General features: G+C 38.4%; 1 protein-coding gene across 1 annotated transcript; it reads right to left on the bottom strand.

Annotated features, from left to right (window-relative positions):
• Window positions 1-237: 237 nt before the first annotated feature.
• On the bottom strand, window positions 238-20,531 carry LOC140166400 (DNA repair protein XRCC3-like). Its single transcript, XM_072189894.1, has 6 exons — window positions 20,445-20,531; window positions 12,917-13,054; window positions 11,342-11,554; window positions 9,755-9,900; window positions 8,443-8,655; window positions 238-785 (listed from the first exon to the last, which is right to left on the bottom strand). The coding sequence occupies exons 1-6, from the start codon at window positions 20,491-20,493 to the stop codon at window positions 510-512; spliced, it is 1,035 nt and encodes a 344-aa protein (XP_072045995.1). The 5' UTR covers window positions 20,494-20,531; the 3' UTR covers window positions 238-509.
• Window positions 20,532-20,970: the final 439 nt, after the last annotated feature.

Raw genomic sequence — 20,970 nt, 5'->3', positions numbered from 1 at the left:
AATGTTTCTATACATGTAAAGTCATCAGATTCAGAGGCAATATGGCCAAAGGTCACCTCAGGCCTTTGACTTCATACGGTAAGTTCATATGGCAAATTGGAATGTTTCTATACATATAAAGTTACAAGGCAATAAGGCCAAAGGTCACCTTTGACCAAATATGGCACATTGTAATATTTCCCTATATAGTCCATCAGGCTGTTGACCTCATTATGGCAAATTGAAATGTTTCCATACATGCAAAGTCACCAGAGGCAATAAGGCCAAAGGTCACCTCAGGCCTTTGACTTCATATGGCAAGTTCAAATGTTTCTATACATGTAAAGTCACCAGAGGCAATCAGGCCAAAGGTCACCTCAGGCCTTTGACCAAATATGGCACATTGTAATATTTCCCTATATACATGTAGTCCATCAGAGGCAATAAAGTTTGAGGTCATCTCAGGCCTTTGACCTCATATGGCAAATTGAAATGTTTCCATACATCACTAGAGGAAATAAGGCCAAAGGTCACCTCAGGCCTTTGACCCCATCAGCATCTACCACATAATAAGTCAATCTATTGGGTAAATGTGGTGCAAAGACAATCTCCATACTTCTCACAGCTACCATGTATTGTTCGTTAACTGTCTCAGTATTGTTCTCTTTGCCTCTAGAGGGCGCTAACTGGTAGTTGGTACGCTTAAGCATCAATCTGGTATTGACAAAATTGGACCAAGTCAAGCCGAGTGCTGGTATCATGTTGCTGGTACCTGGTGCCGATGATGGTCTCATGTTGGCTGTTACCTGAATGCAAATCAATCAATCAATACTCAATCAAATCAATCAATACATTAATAGTAAAAGCAATCACAATAAATCAAAGGATCAAATGCAAACATTTTGACCACAAAAGATTAGGTGTGCGAAATATACTGTGATCATGGAAGAAAGAGATGAGAAGGAACCACAACGACTTCGATCGGCCAAGTTTTAATCCGCTTATCTATTGACGCATGAAAAGAAAAGCTATCAATTGTACTTCCTTTCATGTATAATCCATTTACCGCGATCGATGCTTGGCGAAATCATTACTGGAAAAATTTATAACAAACCCATCCACGAACAAGCAAACGCTACCCAGAAGTAAGATTATGGAATTTCACTGATGCTCTGAACATGTATAGTAGCTTTGTTTTGGGATCTACAGTCAAACTGTTTTCTTGATCGTGTTGTGCAGAAAATGTCCTATAAAACATCGAAAAGGTAATCAAAATCGGCCGCTTTTTTGCTGAGTTTCATCTTCAGCAAATAAGGTAAGATTTTGGTGACTTTTTCGATGAAAAATAGATGTAAAATGTTCTTAAATAATGCACAATGTTCGGTTGAGTCCGTACATAAAACCTGTTTAATTTAATAGTTTATATGTGTATAATCGTAACTAGCTAACTTTCGTTTTAGTGCCAAAGACTGCCAACTCTGAGAAAAGAGCCATCAAAGTTCGGAAAAATTGGGCAAAATGGAAGAAAAAGATGTAGGCCATCAATGACCGATGATCACGTCACCAGAGAAAATCCTATAGGGTGCTTGCACGGAAGGTCATTAGTTCAAATCATCCTTCACACACGCTCCAGAAGACATGCAAATACATGGAATACAATACCAATCACCTATTTAACGCTGGGTATTGATCAAAGTAAATCCTCATGAATAACAATGTCAACTAAATGTCGGTAAAGGGAGTGGACAAAGTGAATGCGTTCGTTGTGGTTCCTTCTTATCTCTTTCTTCCATGCTGTGATCGAGCAGGCCAGATCTGGTCTGCAGACTGATTCAAACCGGTTTGCTGACTGATTCAATCCGGTCTGCTGACTGATTCAATCTGGCCTTCCCACTCTTCTAATCCAGCCTAGTGACCGTTTTAATCCGGCCCAGTGGCTGATCTGGTAATTCACCTTGAAAATAACCCCAAAAAACTTTGGCAGCAGTTGAAAGCCCTTGGCTACAGTACTAAAACTAAAGAGCAGTGCAAAGTTGTTTTGGAAATTGATGGTGAAATTTGTTTTGATTCTACTAAAGTTGCTGATCACATCAACACTTTTTATACCACTGTTGCTAGTAACCTTGTCAAAAAGCTTCCTCTCACTAAAAATGAATTCAGCACTGACTCGCAAAAATTCCAGAAGTTTTATTCTGATAAAGGTATAACTGAATGTAGTTTTAAACTCTCTCCTGTTACCACTGATTTTGTCTTTTCTGAATTGTGCAAATTACATCCTAATAAAAGTACTGGATTGGACAACATTCCTGCTAAATTTCTAAGGGATGGGGCTTCTGTCCTGAAAGATCCTATTACTTCTATTATTAATTTGTCTATTTTAACCAATTCAGTTCCTGTTGAATTGAAGTGTGCACGTGTCACCCCACTATTTAAAAAAGGTAGTAGATCAATGGTTGGTAACTATAGGCCCATCAGCATACTAAGTGTAATCTCAAAGATTCTTGAGAAGTCTGTGCACAATCAACTTTACCAGTATTTAACTGACCATCATCTTCTTTATTCCCATCAATCTGGTTTTAGAGGTACTTACTCTACCGACACTTGCCTTATTCACCTCACTGAGCACGTGCGTACACAGATTTCTCAAGGCAATTACACTGGTATGGTGATGTTGGACCTACAGAAAGCCTTTGACACGGTCAACCACGATATTTTGTGCAATAAGCTCCGTGCAATGGGGATTGAATCAGTAGATTGGTTTAGGTCTTACCTAAGTGAGAGACAGCAGATAGTCTGTGTTAATAAATCCAACTCCAAACCTATGGCAATTACATGCGGTGTGCCCCAAGGCAGTGTCCTGGGGCCACTTTTATTTTCTCTGCTACGTCAATCTATACATGCCGATTAGTGTTGACTGTAAGCTTTTACTTTATGCAGATGATAGTGCATTGCTTATTGACGGCAAAGATCCAAAGGAAATTTCTTCCAAGCTCAGCAAGGAATTGGAGTCTTGTCAACAGTGGCTTATTGACAATAAGCTGTCTCTTCACTTGGGTAAGACCGAGGCCATTCTGTTTGGTTCACACAGGAAATTGAAGAAACAATGTGATTTTAATGTCATGTGCAATAATGAACCTATCCAATCTACCCAATCTGTTAAATATTTGGGTATCACATTAGATCAGTACTTATCAGGTGAATCAATTGCTAATATGGTTCTAAAAAGGCTGGTGCAAGACTCAATTTTTATTCAGACAAGCTCAGTTTCTTGATCAAAAACTCTTAAAACTTTAGTGTCTGCTTTGATTCAGTGCTATTTTGATTATTCTTGTTCTTCTTGTTTCTCTGGTCTTTCTAAAAACTCCAAAATAAACTTCAAGTCATGCAAAATAAAATTGTTAGGTTCATTCTTGGTCTGGACTCACGGACACATGTTGGCCAGACTGAACTTGATAGGCTTGAGTTTTTAAATACTGTTGATAGAGTTAAACAATTGAAGCTTAACCATGCTTTTAAAATTTTTAATAACATGTCTCCAGATTATCTGAGTGACCATTTTATAAAAGTAACTGAAAGACACCGTATAATACCAGGGATAGCCACCTCAATTTTGTTGTTCCAAAGTTTCATGGGCAAATTGGTAGTACCACCTTCCAATACACTACAGTCAAGGCCTGGAACTGTCTCCCAAGCAATATTAAATCCATCAATGGCTATGCCAACTTCAAAAAAGAAGTAAAAGCTCATCTTGCTACAAAAGCAAGATCACAAGAAGGGGGTAGTTCTAGTACTTGACTGATTCGTTTGTTTCCTTCTTTTGTCATTGATGTTGTCCCCTTTCAAAGGACCCCAATGGAAATAAGCCTCCATGGCTTTTTGGGCTATCCTTGGTCTTATCAACGTGCTCTCTATAAATATGTGCTGTTTATATTCTTATTCTATTTTTATAAAATGTATTTAAGTATTTTCTATATGTGCCTTTTAAAATGTCAATTGTTGTTGTTGATAAGACTTAATAAATATGATATGAAATGAAATGAAATAATAGATAATAATCATAACTCCCCTTCAATGATTTTATTTTCAATATCATGTGCAAATCTATGACAAACCTGAGTTCTATTATAGTAATCTACCAAAGTTGATCTGTTTGTGGCCCATCAACCGAAATGAGGACAACATTTCAAGAATCAAATGTGACATAAGAAAGCATTGTATTGTCATAAACATTAATTTTGGGATATTTCAAACAGTTGATTTAGATTGAGGAATAAAACAGCCATTACATACTAGTTTAATATTGTCAACTGACCGCTCATCTGTTCTTGAAATATAAGAATTTCAGGAAAATGTCTTATTTTCAATCTGTTCCACAGATTCAAATATCGATCAATGACAATAAATGCCTGCTGAAGCCAGGGAAAGATCCATCCATCCCAAAGAGTTATCGACCAATATCGCTTCTCAGCCATACCTACCAGCTATTCGAACGCTTCCTGCTCAACAGACTGACACTTGTGGTAGATGAGCAACCGATTCCAGAACAAGCAGGTTTCCGTCCTGGCAAGTCAACAACAAGCCAAGTTCTCAACCTTACCCAGCTTATCAAGGATGGATTTAAAGGAAGGATTGGTAACCAGAGTTGTTTTCGTCGACCTATCAGCAGCTTACAATACCGTCAATCATAGATGCAGGCCTTATATTAAGTATGCCTGGACCAGGAGCTAAAATGAGCTTCTGGTCCCCAAAATGGCTCCTGGTCCTATAGTTTGTAGTGTAAAATATTGGACACATCAGGAGCCAAAACTGAGCAAAATCCTGGAGCTAACCAAAGATATCCACCTGACGGAGCTCATCGAATGCATGCTTGACAACAGGATGTTCTTTGTTGAGCTTGGAGACAAGAAGAGCCGGTGGTGAAGACTCAGGATCGGACTACCCCCAAGGCAATGTTCTCGCACCTCTCCTGTTCAATATATACACCAATGATCAACCGAGAAGTGAAGACACCCAGCGCTTCATATATGCAGACGATCTTGGCATCAGTGCACAACACACCGACTTCACTGTTGTGGAACAGTGACTCTCCAAAGCCCTGGATGAGCTCACGCCATACTATGAGGAAAACGACCTCCGTGCCAACCCATCCAAGATACAGGTGTGTGCTTTCCACCTCCCCAACCGTGAAGCTACACGTCAACTGAATGTAACCTGGTCTGGAACCATACTAGAGCACTGTGAAATACCCGTATATCTGGGAGTCACTCTCGACCACACACTCTCACAAACGGCTCGGCTTGTTCTTCGCGTTTCGCGACGTGAGCATATTACACCTTCGCTCAAAAAGCTCCATTGGCTGCCAATTCAACAAAGAGCTACTTATAAGATCTTACTTCTCGCATACAAAGCCCTGAATGGTATTGCACCTGAATTTATTTCAAATCTTGTTCAGTTGTATACACCTACCAGAGTTCTGAGATCTTCATCGGAGTATCGCTTGATTCTACCATCTTCAGCAACTAAATTCTACGGTGACAGATCATTTGCCTATGCAGCAGCTAATTTGTGGAACAATCTTCCAATCCATGTTCGACGAGCATCCTCTCTCAGCATCTTTAAATCATATCTGAAAACACACCTCTTCATTCAGCACTTCGGCCAAGATGTGTAAATGTGTTCATATTTACCTGCCATGCCAGATTGTTGTTGTATATTTTATGTTGCAATTTTATAGGGTGATGTTCTGGAACCTCTCCCCTCAGTCTTTTCATGGCTGTTTTTATACATGTTTCATCAAGATGAAAATTTTCGCAGTGCAATATATTATTTTAATGTGTGAGTGTTATGCTTTGATGCTATAAGTATTTGACTGCAGGGTGATGTTCTGGAACCTCTCCCCTCAGTTCTGTGCTCCTTTATCATGCTGTGCCGGTCACTCTAGTTTTGTATGTTATTTCGCAATATTGTTTTTGGCTGTAGGGTGATGTTCTGGAACCTCTCCCCTCAGCCCTGTGTAGTATGCACACATGTTTTCGTCAGAATGCTGCAATATGATCAGGTTGCCATACCATATCCGCAGTGCAATTTTTTGCTCATATTTTTTGTTGTATGAAATATATTGACTGCAGGGTGAAGTTCTGGAACCTCTCCCCTCAGTCCAGGGCTCTCATCATTATTGTTGTTATTCTGATCTTCTATCATTTGAAATTGTCACAACAATATCATTGACTTTGTATATGAACAGTATTTTTCGTGTATTAATGTTGTCAATTATTTTTTACTGTGTGGAACCTTTCAGATTTAATTTGTAATTTTATGTTCATGAACACCGTAACAGGGAATTTGTTGTTATTTGAAAATTTCGTTGTTCTTGCTCACAAATTGTTCCGGTGTCTTTAAATTTCTTGATGTTATTTACTGATGCCATTTGTTGTATTAATCAAATGAAAAAAAATTTAATGTAATATCCGCTTAGAATAATTTTGTGCAATCCCGTGCTGCATTGGTGTGTTGTTTATGTTTTTTGCTCACTTTTTGCTCCATTAAAGATCACACACGGCACACTGTGCGGCATGGACCTAAATAATTGTTTTTGTATTTTCATTGCAGTATATTTCACATGATAATCAGTCCTTATCTTGCTCGCCACTGATGTGGACTTTCACACATCTTTATAACTGTGCATTATACATCAACTTTTTTTTTTTTTTTTTTTACCTCAGTCATTTTTATAAAGCTGGTTTGTATTTTAATTATGTATATTAGATATTGCTGCCATGTGTTTATGCTCATATGTTTGTTTTTGTAAAGCGCTATGAAAACCAGTTTTTACTATGTAAATTTTGCATGCAAGTAATTAATTTTATTGATTCAGTTGATTTTGTTGTTTTTTGTATAGGTTAAATTTATGAATTTCCTCTGTCAAAGCCTACTATGCGTATTCCACGTTTGTTGTTTTGTGCTTTAAAGCACTCCATTTCTGTGCAATATGCATTGTATGTTTTCCAATTTCTTGCCTCTTGCACTGGTGGCTATTTCACATGTCCATTTTTTGCTGCTTCTGCGTGTGCCTTTTTTGTTTTGCTCCTTGTGTGAAATATGCATCTTGTGTTCTTTTGGCTTTGATTTTGCATGTTTTTGTTGAATATTTCACATGCTACTGTCCCCCTTTGCTCGCCTCTGACGTAACTGTGCAATATACATCAACTTATTTTCTTTGTTAATTTTAAAATGTTAGTTCGTATCTTAATGCTGTATATTTAAATATCGTTGCAATGTGTTTATGCTTTTATGTATGCTTTGTAAAGCGCCTTGAGATTTGTTTGTAATGTGCTATATAAGAATAAATTATTATTATTATTATTATAATACAAGACCCATATTGAGAAGACAAGGAGCAATGTTTGTTCACGAAACAACATTTTGAACAAGCTCACTGGATCCAGATGGGGAGCTTGACCAGACACTCTCAGATCAACAGCCTTGGCCTACTCTAGTGCTGAATATGCCTGCCCAGTGTGGGGAAGATCACCTCATGCCAAGAAGGTGGACCCAGCACTCAACTCATGCTGTCGACTTATTACTGGATGCAAGAGCATGAGCGTCAGACCACTGATATGAAGCACCCCATGTTCAACCAGACTGCTGCACCCAAATGCCTTAGATCCAGAGGAAGCTTCCTAGGCAAAGTACATCCTCTTGGGACAGTCTCCAAGGAAACGGAAAGACTCACCCTGTGGAAAGAGAGACCTCCCAATTCACCAGCTATGGGACTGCAACCCAGTGAGCAGTTACCACCTGGAGCTGATTCCACGTGGCCTGAGTGGCGGTGTCTCAACAGACTAAGATCAGGGTCGGAAGGTGCAAGGTCGCTTTGCAGAAATGGGGCTACCTACCAGAAGGACAAAACACTACCTGTGAGTGTGGAACTGTTTCACAGACTATGGAACACCTGCTGGTCTGTCCACAGATGGGGCAACACTGCACACATGAGGGCCTAGCTGAATTCAACGACTCTGCTTGTCACTGCGCCAGCTATTGGCTCGGGCGCATTTGACCCCACGCTTGGACACGCTAAGAAGAAGAATGCCTCATGCAGTGTTTGGTACTCCAGATACATATCATTTATTGATATTTGAATCGATAGAACCGACTGAAAATAAGGTATTTTGTAAAATTCTGATATTTCAAGAATGGAGTGGTCAATTGTCAAAATTCATGTATGCGATACATGTTTTATTTCTCAACCACATCAACTATTTAGTTCTGTTTAGTTTAGGCATAAATACCAAAAAAAGTTTTTCTTACAATTACAGTTCAGTTACATGTACTATTGAAAACATAGGGTATTCAAAGAACATAAGGATTTCAATAGTAAATCAGTTCATAACTCAAAAATAATTTTGGAACATTGTCCTTATTTCGATCAGGTCTCCAACCTTTTTATCATTAATTGTTGCCTACCTGATTAACACAGACCACAGCTATGTTATGTTTGAGACTCAAGGCATGTAGCCTTCCTCCAAATCTTTGTAATTGCTTTGCTCTAGAGAACATCTCTCCTGAATCAAACTCACTTCTGAACAGGGCTGCTAAAGAGTCTATGACGATGAGTTTAACCAGACCTTTGGCAATGAGCAGGGGTAGACGCTGGTCTATACAGTACCATAACTGATCCTGTGAAAAAGAAAATAACAAGAAGGAAGGATCTGGTAAGGTTAAAGCCACGATTTCTCCGTGATACGGAAAAATGGAAAAATTCACAGAATTCAGTGTTTGCTCACAGAAATTTGAAAATGCCACAAATTAGTGAAAGAAAACAAAGAAAAGTGATAATTTAGCAGTAATCAACCAATAAACAATCCATTCTAGCATTTATTCTAGGCCTACGATGCAAGATTCTGGCCGATACAGCTATCGGAAGTAATCACAAGACAATTGATGATGCTTAATTTTAATGGGGATGTTGAGGGGAGACTACAATAAAAAGGTACATATAATTATATAAGACAAATTACACTTTTAAAAACATGCTTGTATTCACTTTTCAGTGCTTTATAATGTAAAACAGAAAATCACGGAATCATCCAATTTGTAACACAGAATTTAAATTTTGTAACACGGAAAAATCGTGGCTTTAGGTCTGTAGAACTGGTATAGTATACAGGTTCATGGGCAGCTCAAATCCCACCTTCACATGGTACCATATGGATAGCACAGTAGGGGGCTATAAGCTTTGCCTTTCTTTTGATATGCTCATAGACATTGGCACATGCTTGATATTTTGAACATAACAAAGACCTTCAGGTGCAGTGTGACATTTATCATGGTCCTTCAAGATCAAAAATATATATTTTTTTGAATAGTATAAAGTACTGATTTTAATTGACACCCCCTTCCCTTGAAATCCAAAAAAAAATATAAAAACATGTATCTTATTTTTGCTGACATTAGGCATTTCAAACACAACCATACTAGCCGGTGAGTGACCACATTCACCAAGTGGGTTACAACTTAATTCGGAAGAAAATGATCCTCAAAGCACTTTGTCATTTGGTGTACTTAAAACTCCCTAATAGCTCCTAATTTTACAAGGGCGCTAAACTTTGACGGCCAACCAAATGGAATCTTTTCAAGCAATAGGAGAGCAAACTCCAAGAGGGTGGGATTCTACGTACCCCAAGTTGTTATGTTGTGGAATTACCTGTCTGAAATTGGTAAAGCAAAAGACCATAGTTTGGAAATACCCTACTCTCATTTATTTCTTCATACTCACCATTTCTGATACATGTTCTACAAAGATGTGATCTCCTACAGCTAGCTTGTTTGCCATGATTGGACCCTGTCTTTTATTAAATACTGTGATGAGTTGCTGTAACCTTTTGCTGGGAAACGCATCTTCTGTGCAGATGTACACCGCACCTGCAATTACACAATAAATAAATGTACTTGAGCCAGGATGTTTGGGACATGGGATTGGGTACAGCCATGATAGAAGCTGGGGTACAATTACCAAATAGGGTGCAACTTGCTAGACTTGAGTCCAGTCCTCGTTTACAGAGTTTAGGGTTAGGGTCAGAGTAGGGCAGTCTTGTAATAAGACTAGTAGAGTTGCACCCTATTCGGCAATCGCTCCGAAGCTGATATTGGTTTGCTTATAGTAAGTAGGAAGCATATTTTTCACTGAATACTGTCTTCAGTTGTCATCCTTTATCAGGGAACACATCAACTGCTCAGTGCCAAAAGTGGGTAAGTGCAATAGCTGCCCTGTGAACATATGGCAATTTACATGCAGTATATTGTATTCATCTACACATGGCAGCTACACATGGCAGCTATTGCACTTGCCCACTTCTGGCACTGAGCAGTCGACATGCAAATTTATAATGTACCCAAAGGACTACACTTGAGAAAAGGTTGATCAATATGATTGAGACATTTTGAATCACAAAAATGGTGAGTAAGATAAGAATACTCTTTTTGGCAGCTCTTGGATGTGGATCAGAAATCAGACATTCAGTTGAATCAAAATTGTTGTGTTAACATTTATTATGCTCACAGATTCTACTGTTTTGCAGATCTATACACAACAAATGCTGATGCTAAAATTGTTTTGTTGTACAGTACATCTCCACTATTTACAGTTTGAATCCAGTACTATTTATAAGTGTACACATTTACACATTACAGCTCAGAGGACGATTTCAGAACATCCCATAATCCATTGCAAATAGCGTTCATTTAGTTTTCAACTACTACTTCTTCACATAGTCTGTCTCCCAGACTATGTAAAGAACTTGATGCATTCCACAAGAATGCTTAGAGCAATTTATACAACATCAACTGGACACAGCACATAACGAACAAAGAGCTGTATGGTGAGCTACCAAAACTGCCACAGAAGATCAGAGAGAGGAGGACACACTTCGCTGGGCATGCATACAGAAGCAAAAACGAGCCTGTAGCCTAGCTGATCCATTGGACACCTAAGCATGGAAACAGAAAACCTGGTAGACCCGGCCCCCTTTAACGTATGTGGATGTATTGAAAAAGGACACTGGACTGGATGTTATGGATTTGGGAATGGCCATGCAGGACAGAGGGATTTGGCATGCTGTTGTAGTTTGAGGACACCACTCATCTTAAGCAAGTAAGCAACTTCACATGATCTAATCTATGGATCCCTGAGATTTTGATTTCCTTGAAAGATATTTTCAGGCCAATGGTGGTGTACAATGTATGTCCTCAAACAGGTGACCATGGCTCACTATTGAGCTGACTATACTCTACCAGAGGGTGTTGAGTGTTGACAAGTACATAAATCAATCTCTTGTGCCATAGATCAGTGAAGCATGTTACCTACCCCCATTTAATCCCCCAGAGTCCTCTGGTAATTGCGCTGTCAGACATAGCTGCATACAAAACTGCGTCTTCCCCGCTGCACTTTCCCCAGCTACCTCTGTGATGCCTTGCGATAGGATACCGCCACCCAGGAACTCATCCAAGATGTCACATCCTGTTCTCAACTTGAGTAGATGGGCTGTGGTGGGACATGAGCCTTGGTACAGGTCTAAAGCTGTTTGGATTGGATGAAAATGTGATAACATAAAGGTTTTATTAAAATTGAATAAATACCACAGGTCATTTTTTTTTTCAAACTAATTTGTGTCCACCATGGAAAACTTGGTATGTGACGGGTATTTTCCATTATGGTAATAAATTTTTAAGACAGATCACATCTAGCTTCAATGCAGAAATCAATTTTGTGTGCTTTCAAATTTATTTCTTGAATTTAACATAGTACTTTTGCTTGTAAATTGTTTGATTTGTTCTGCCCAGGCATGAAAACTGGTCTGGAAAAAACAAACACTGAAGACCATGTTTTTTGACCATTTTCTGTGAATTTGATTCAGAAATAGGGTGAAAAAGAATCTGTGATTGTGAATTGATTACATGCATCTGTGTGAGTAACAAAACAAACAATTTAAACAGAGTTTCATAAAATCAGATGATTTTTGTAACATTTTAAATTGGTTGCAAACTTGCTAGAATAAAATGATTCACATAAATTCCTTTGCAAGATTAATCAATATTCTTTTAAGGAACAATTACCGAATTGCAACTTGCTAGATTTGATGAGTCCAGTCCTCATTTACAGAGTTTATGGTTGGGGTTTGGCAGTCTTGTAATAAGACTAGTAGAGTTGCACCCTATTAATTGGTAATCACTCCTGTTTTGCATAACGTGTGACAAAATGTTAAAATTGCGCAATGCTTTAATGAACATTGATACAACCCTTCTGGAGATCTGTGTGAAATATAAGTATCGTGGTTTTCGCCGCAAGGCATCAATTGCAATGCCTCCACCATGGGGCGATTTGAATTCGGAAAGATATTATAACAGTTAAATGTCAAACTGTATGAGTGGTCAAACAAACAAACGTAATCTCAAAAAACCTCTGAGCTCCGTATGTGACCTTGGAACTACAAATACATGTAGGTACCCATAATGCAGCTATGACCCAAGTTTGATATAAAATTGGATCAATTGAGCCCATATTTATCGGTCGAGCATGTTTTGGGATTGCCATCAAGGAGGACTTACATTCCATATTGTCAGCCTGCCAGTCATTTTTTGTAATTTTGAGAACAAAGTACACAATATGATTTGAGCATGCATTTTAACATTTATTCACCAATCTTTGCACAAGAACAAATTACATGTATCCTACAAATTAAAGATACATGTAATAATCAGAAACAATTAGGGTGATTACGTAACCGATACATGCTTGAACCATATTTTTTGTACTTTGTTCTCAAAATTACAAAAAATGACTTGGGCAATTGTCATAGCAGGGTGACGATATGAGATGGAGTAGAGTTACTGCAATAATATAGTATCATGTGTATCATGGGTCTACATGTCTACTTGGTACCTGTCAAACGTGATTTCTTGTAGACCTCCTTTGAGACAGCTGTTAGGAGTAGCTTGATGTCACTGGAGGACAAACCAGTATGTCGTTCTAGATCAGATGCCGATAGATGGAGAATAGATGTAAATGTACGTAAACGGGCTGCAAAACAAAGTGTTCAATGAATTAGTTGATGCAGGAAGCAACGAAGCACAGCTGTGATAACTAAATGCTGCCTGTAGCACCCCCTGGAGGTTAATATAAGGGCAATTACTATCCCCTGTCATGCCTGTCCAGTCCCGGGGGGGGGGGGGACTTCGATATTTTTTGGTTGGCGTGCGAGGCTCCAGATTTGAAACCCTTACCCATTTCCGTTGACCGTGGACAGGTATCCATTTCTAAGGATTGAAATCCCCCAAAAGACCAAGATTTACTCGTCATGCTCATGGAAAAGGGGTTGTCAAAAACAAGGGCCCAAACACGATACATATAATATAGAAATTTAAAAGAAAAGATTCGTCAAGAAAACCTACATAAATATGTTGTCTATAGGGCCTACTTCACTTGACCCAAATATGATTTTTTTTGGTGATGAGACAATCGCACATGGAATTTTAGAGGGATTTTGACAGCAGTCCCACATAGAAAATCTGCACGAGACTATGCTGTTTTGTTTTATAATTGATGCATTAAATATTGGCTGAATATTTTTGATGAAACTCAATATTTGACAAGATGTAACTTTGCTACGGAAAGTGCTATGACAAAACGATTTTCAGTTTTGGTTTTCTTTACTCAAGGGCTTAAATTTGATATAAAATGATAGAGTTTGATGGCAAATTTGAATTCACCTTTCATACCTAAAATGTGTAGGTACATGTATGAAAGGCAAACCTCAGTTAACACATTTGCTAGTCAGCCAAATTGGCCCAAACCAGGGCCCAAACACAATATATATATATTTTACATAGAAATACATATTTTACAATTTACCTCGGTGTTGAACTTAGCAATGATTTGAAATGGTCTACTCACAATCAATCAAACTATTACAAAGGCTAATAAAATGCTGGGCTTGCTGAAGAGAAACATATACTAACTGCAACAACAGCACTAAGTCTATTGCCTACAAGTCCTTGATATTAGATTTTACTAAGGCATTTGACTGTGTGCCCCATGAACGCCTTAAATCAAAACTTCATCACTATGGGATAAGAAACAACACTCTCAATTGGATTGGTACATTCTTGAGTCAACGGCAGCAAAGAGTCATCATCAACGGGGAAACATCTAAATGGCATCCAGTTATATCTGGAGTCCCACAGGGAACTGTATTAGGGCCATTGTTATTCCTGATTTATATCAATGACATCGTTGAGGGTCTCCAATGCAACATATGCTTATTTGCTGATGATGCAATCTTGTATACAACGGTTGCAAATGACCAGGATAGTATCAAGCTTCAGCAGGACCTAAATCATGTGTGTCAATGGGCATCCAAGTGGCAGATGACCTTATTTAACCCCAAAAAGTGTAACACCATGTCTGTTGGGTTAAAGAGGACCAAATCTCACCATGATTATACCATGCTTGGTGAAACCCTTGCTCAAGTTCAAGAACACAAATATCTTGGCGTCACAATAGCTGAAGACCTCACCTGGAACTCAAATTACCGGTGCACCGTTAGCAAAGCCAACAAAATTCTCGGGCTTCTTCAAAGAAATATTTACCAGTGCAGCAAAGAAACTAAAGCTAAAGCATACAAGGCGTTGGTTGACCTCACCTCGAATATGCTGGCGGCAGTCACCGACCCATACCAGTCCAAATATATTCAGATGTTAGATAGAGTCCAAAGAAGAGCTGCTAGATTTGTTGTTGGCGACTTTCGTCGCAAGTCCAGTGTAACCAAAATGATTCAAGAGCTGGAGTGGGAAAGTTTGGTTGAGAGAAGAAAAACTGCCAGACTATGTCAATTTTACTTCGTCCACAAGGGAGAATCCCCCAGCACATTCACCAAACTTCAGCAGAGGGATACCAATCATTCCAGTAGGCACTTCACCGCAGATGCATACAAAGTTATTGAAACAAGAACTGTCAGATATCAGAACTCCTTCCTTCCTAGAACTATTCGTGATTGGAATAGACTGCCCCTTGCTTCCACAACGCAACCAACCTTGGAGAAATTTAAAGCGTCCCTTTTATTTTAAGCAATAAGCTGCTCGCCTGCACCCCACGGCGTCATGGAACCAAACGTTCTGTAGCCGTGTAACATAATGAAGATAATGAAGATGAAGACCCAAGCTTGAGTACTGCTCCGGGATCTGGGATCCACAGCACAAATCAGATGGGGATAAGTTAGAAAGAATCCAAAAGGCTAATGAAAGTCAATTCCCAGTTTCCCGTTACATAATTTTTCATAACTGTGTAGGTGACCATTTCATTATTCATTATTTTATACCATTTCATTATTGCATCTGTTACAGGCATAAACCAATAACTGGCATTATGTATACATGTGATAAATCACAGTTTGTAGTTTACAGATGTAGTTTACAACCACAATGAAGGTGATTGTACAACTATTATCAAAAGTTTCACAATATTTTTACGGGATGAGATCAGAGCAGATCAAAAGTGCGGGACAGAAAATTGAGTAGGTATTCATTATTAATTCATTATTAGCCATATACCATGCTCCTACTGCAAAGAAAATCCCTGAAAATCAACAGAAAGAGATTTATGATATATTTAAAACACAATTATTTATTTGTATATTAAAAAGTTTGTTAGAAATCAACATTTATTCAAAATAAAGAAATATCTGGCCAGCAATTTGTTTTGAGCGGAGTAGGGTAACGGGAAACTTTGAATCGACTTTCATTAGCCAAAAAGAGCTGCCAGGTTTGCTGTTGGCGATTACAGCAGGGAGTCCAGTTTCACTAAAATTCTTGCTGATTTAGGGGCTGTGCAATAATTATGAGCCCTGGGGGGGAAGGTAAAATTTGGGGGTCAAGAAATTTTTGGCGAGCGAAGGGGGGGGCAAGCACTTTTGGCAAGCCGAGAGGGGGGCCAAGCAATTTTGGCACGCATTCACGGGCGCCTTTTTAATAAAACGCTCTAAAAGGCTTAGGAAAACAGTTTGGAAACGTTTAAATGTGCAAATTTTTCTGCTCACTGCGCTCGCAACATACATGACACATGTTCAAGGGGGGGCAAGTGATTTTTGGCGGCCGAGAGGGGGGGGCAAGCGATTTTTGGCAAGCCGTTTGGAAATTTTTGGGGGGGGGAGGGGCTCATAATTATTGCACAGCCCCTTAGAGTGGGAACCTCCTCAGGACCGTAGGACTAAATTACGCTTGACGACCATCTACAAAGAAACTCTTTATACCAACTACCAAGTAACATCAAGTGTCATCTTCGAGCTACAAATTCATCCAGTCAACCCAGGACTAGGCAACCGGGGGCCTTATCTTACATTGTACGACATAATCACCACAAACAAAGACTGTTACAGGCACTCGCTATATCCAAAGACTATTCGCGAATTCATGGAACCAACTCGACCAGGACCTATGCACTGTGTGTAACATCCATTTGCGTAATGTACGGAAACACATTTTTGTGCACATAATTTTAATTTAACAAAATGTATAGGCCTATTTTGTACTTTGTATAGCTATCGTTTCTACCCTATGACGTATAAAAGTTACCTGTTATCAAAGTGTCCGCAAAAAACTGGCCATCGGAAGCATCTTTGATGCAGAAATCTTAGGATATTCACGCCGGAACAGGCCAGAAACCTTACTTCGATCGTGAAATCCAGTCGATGCATGTCATAAACAATTCATTATATTCATTGTGTAAATGTCAGTGATTGTGTCCATGTATTGTTATTGCACATGCGAGAGCAGTTGTCAAGCTGAATTTATACTCGATCGCTGGATCACCACGTGAAATCACTTAAAACGCGAGCACGCTGATGACTGGCTAAGTAGTTTTGTAAACCAATCAGGTTAGACGTACGTTGCTGGCGGTGTCCCATTTTGAAAAGGCTGTCACGTTCATTGATTGGCTTACGATCGCAATGAATGTTTTAATTCTGCAACCAATCACAAAACGGGATTTGAATTCACCTTTCATACGTGTTTACTGAGGTTTGCCTTTCATACAGCACAGGCGGCGGATGACATGATCGAGCAGGCAACTTGTGAAACCGCCCGGCTGTACGGCATTTTCCAATATACTGTAAATCAACTTAATTTCGCGAGAAGGCAACATTCGCGAAATTAAATATCACACGAATTTAAAATAGTGTTGAAATCATGCGAACTAGACTCACAGTGCATGAAGCTTTCTACGTCTCACAGTTCACAATACAGCCACGATCGTGCAATGGAAAGTTTTTTTAGCTGCAGGAGCATCAACTCTCTGTAAAAATATTCAACTTTACTGCCCAATTTATATAGTATTACAAGTCAATAGGCCCTATAGTATTTTCTATTGTATTATTGACAAAATTTTACCTTGGTTATTAAATTTGGTGCATACTGATGGCACATTTTTATGGTTTCTGCCGGACTGACATCGTTTGCCACAGAAAAGTCACAACATGCTTGCTAGTCTTGATCCCAGAAGTCAACAAGATGTCTTTTATTTCCCTATTTTAATTCTGCTATATTTTTTTTCCTTTCTTTTCTTCCCTCTCCATCTTTCAATTTCATTATAACTTCTGTAAGCAAGTCATAAAACATTTTTCTTTCACCAAGTAACACTAACAGTATTTGTTCAAACTTTACTGCCTCACCGACCGGGCTCACCGAGTCGCCACCATCTGACCCCGATCTGTACGTGCCAAGTGTCAGTAAATTGAGACTTAGAATAAGAATACGAGCACATCCGGCCAGCCCACAAAACATGTGCTCAGCTCATCCAGAGAAGATATCGAACACACCACTCGTGCCATTCTTTTTGGACTAGTGTTACTATAAGGCCCTTCGCACTTGATTATTACCGTAGTTTCCTGTTAAAGATTTTGAAAAAGGGACGAGGTGACTTTTAATTATTAATTATCTTTTATTTCTTTATTTAGTTTGAACTATTACAAGCAACTATTGACTCATTTGACTAGAGCGGGCATTTAATTATTTCACAACAATATTTGATTTTATAAATAAGTGAGGGTGGAGTTGTGCTCCTTGTTCATTTATCATTATTGTTGATATTATTAAAGTCAGAAAATGGCAAGTAGAAGTAGTTGAAAGTTATTTTAAAGGAGAAAATTAGAAATAAAATAAAATAATTAATTATTTTGAGATTTTCAATTTTGGACGCGGGCGGTAAACAGGAAACTAATAATCAAGTGCGAAGGGCCTAATAAAGAATTGATGTGTTTTCCTATTTTGTGACTTTTGTGAGTATAAAATGAAGAGCTGTTTAGGGAATTCAGTAGTGCTAATGAATTTGCCACAGTGGTGTAGCTGTCAGCTGTCAAAACGATCAAAACATCGCCAAATGATCAGAAGAGCATTTTTTACTATCACCAGCTAATTCATGGAATCATATTCAGCCTTGTGATGGAATATATTACTAATAGTAGTACTGTAGTAGTAGGCCTACTCAAACCATATGCTCAAACTATGGAAGTGCATGTTTTATCATGGTTTTATAGACCCAGTGCAGCATGCTCCTATGCTCCTCTTAAGGTATTTTTGTAATATTATTGACGTGGAAGTTGTTAATTAAAATGCATTTAAGCTTACTGACTTCAAAATTCGGAAGACTTAGAATCATGTCAAAATGTTCGCGAAATTAAATCTCCGAGAAAATGTTGTCAATCCCCAATTCGCGAAATAAAGTATCCGCGAAATTAAGTTGATTTACAGTAGTCGGTTAGTTTTGTGGGGTTCATTATCGAACCCCAACGGTTTTAGCTTGTATTTATATTAATTTATCCATAGGCCTATTTGTTTGTGATATTTCAAGCGTTTTAAAATTTCAAAATAATCCCATTCAATTACACGGTTGACGATGAAAATTTACTGAATTTAGAGAATGAAATGCGGCCACCACCTGATACAGCATGCAAGTAATAAGTAGGTATGCTAGGTGAATTCAAATTTGCCATCAAACTGCATCATTTTATATATCAAATTAAAGCTCTTGAGTAAACAAAGCCAAAAACTGAAAACCTTTTTTTCATAGCACTTTCCGTAGCAAAGTTACATCTTGTCTAGTACAAGGAACTTATACGATATCCTCATTCACAAACTGATACTATCTGTCCATTGTATAAGACTGTCTCCGTACGGCAATGTGGTGAAGGAATATTACACAGTCAAGAATAGGCTCCATCATTTTTTTGTTCTGATCCCTCCCAGTCTCCCAAAACATCAAAAGCGTTGCACATTTACTTACTTAAGACTGTCCTTTTCATATAACGCAGACAAAGTAGGGCCAAGCTACCTAGAAATGGTCAAATTTTGGCAAGAAATATCTCTGTGTAATCCTATGTAAGTCCCACATCACATCGTTATCGGCGATCATGATTTTTTTTCTGAAGTTTGGCTGGTAGGGCCTACCCACTTGCGTCATGCACGTGACATGACGTACAGCTAAAATAATCGACCGGGAATCGGGGATCATTAAAACGTTAACAACTTTCAAAACACAGACAGTAGCTTAATGGCGAGCGGTCCGAATTTTGAGCCATACAAGTTTACATGGTGAACTACATGTTGTCAAAGATTGACTTTCATCAAATGTCAAAAAGATTCAGCTAGCAAAATTCCCCAAAACGGCATTTCGGGGGTGTTTCTAGATCTTAGTCTCATTATGATAGCAGCTTTTTTAATGGAACTGCTATCAAAATCCCTCTAAAATTCCATGTGCGATTGTCTTATCACCATAATAAAAAATCATATTTGGGTCAAGTGAAGTATAGAAAACATAATTATGTAGGTTTCCTTCTTCGGCCAGTTGTTTTAAATTTCTATGTAAATATGCATTGACATTGTCGGCGAATTTGGCTGACTAGCAAATGTGTTAACTAAGGTTTGCCTGGGATACCTACATTGTAATAAGGCAAAGTAAAAAATAAAACATGTTTCTCGTCCAGGTTTTGAAAAAATAGGAGGAAGAGGGGCATTTTATTTTTTATTTTTTATTTAAAAAAATGCCCTAAATTGCCCTATTTAGACGCTTTTTATCCTTTTTATAGCGTAAAGATTAGAAGCTGAAAAACATGAGATTTCAACCCCTCTGGTCATCACAAAACACTTCACAAATGCCTCTAATACTATTGTAAAGGCTTATAAGAAGAAGTTGCAACTTCTCTAGTATCTTTACAAAAAGTTATGACAGAAAGATTGCAAAATAAAAAAAAATTGCAAAATCTTCAAAAAAGGAAGCGGGAGGGGACGAGAAACATGTTTTTTTATTTACTTGGCCTAATAAGTAAGCTTACAAAGCTATAGGTAAAACATGATTTACTCAATGCATGCATCAACAGCGGCAGCCCGTGACCCTCCCGCAATAAATCATTATTATTCCTTACCCTTTTTAACTGCTGAAAGAATCCTAGGGTTAATTTCCAAGTCATCCATAACTTATCGAATAAAATATACATGATTAAAAAGACATTCCTGTTTCTTCATATCTGATCATGTTTTGATTTTCCCTCGGAGCTGTGACCACTGCTGTGACTAGACTCGCCAGACGCCGTTCCTATGTCCATCAGACTCGTATTTCCCATTTTGGATGTCAATTGGAAATACACACTTAACGATTTGCGCCGGTTAGAAACTTGAAAAAAATCTTTAAAATTTTATCAATGTATATAAAAGTGGTACCAACCTTATTGTGCTTGCTAATTTAAGACTCGGTTGAAACAAAATTAAGGATCGAATGCATTTTAGTGACCAAAAAGGCAAAATTATCGTCAAAGTTCTGCCGAAATCGGCACCCTTGCGAAGGGGTTCAGAATTCGAATCGGGAACGAAAATATCCGATCTTTGCGATCAAAAACACAAAATTACAACTTTAAACATACTATTGGCAAAAGACATTATTACCAAACAATA

This window comes from Amphiura filiformis, chromosome 1 (assembly GCF_039555335.1).
Source record: "Amphiura filiformis chromosome 1, Afil_fr2py, whole genome shotgun sequence".
Lineage (NCBI taxonomy): Eukaryota > Metazoa > Echinodermata > Ophiuroidea > Amphilepidida > Amphiuridae > Amphiura > Amphiura filiformis.
This window is presented reverse-complemented; position numbering and strand designations above follow the sequence as displayed.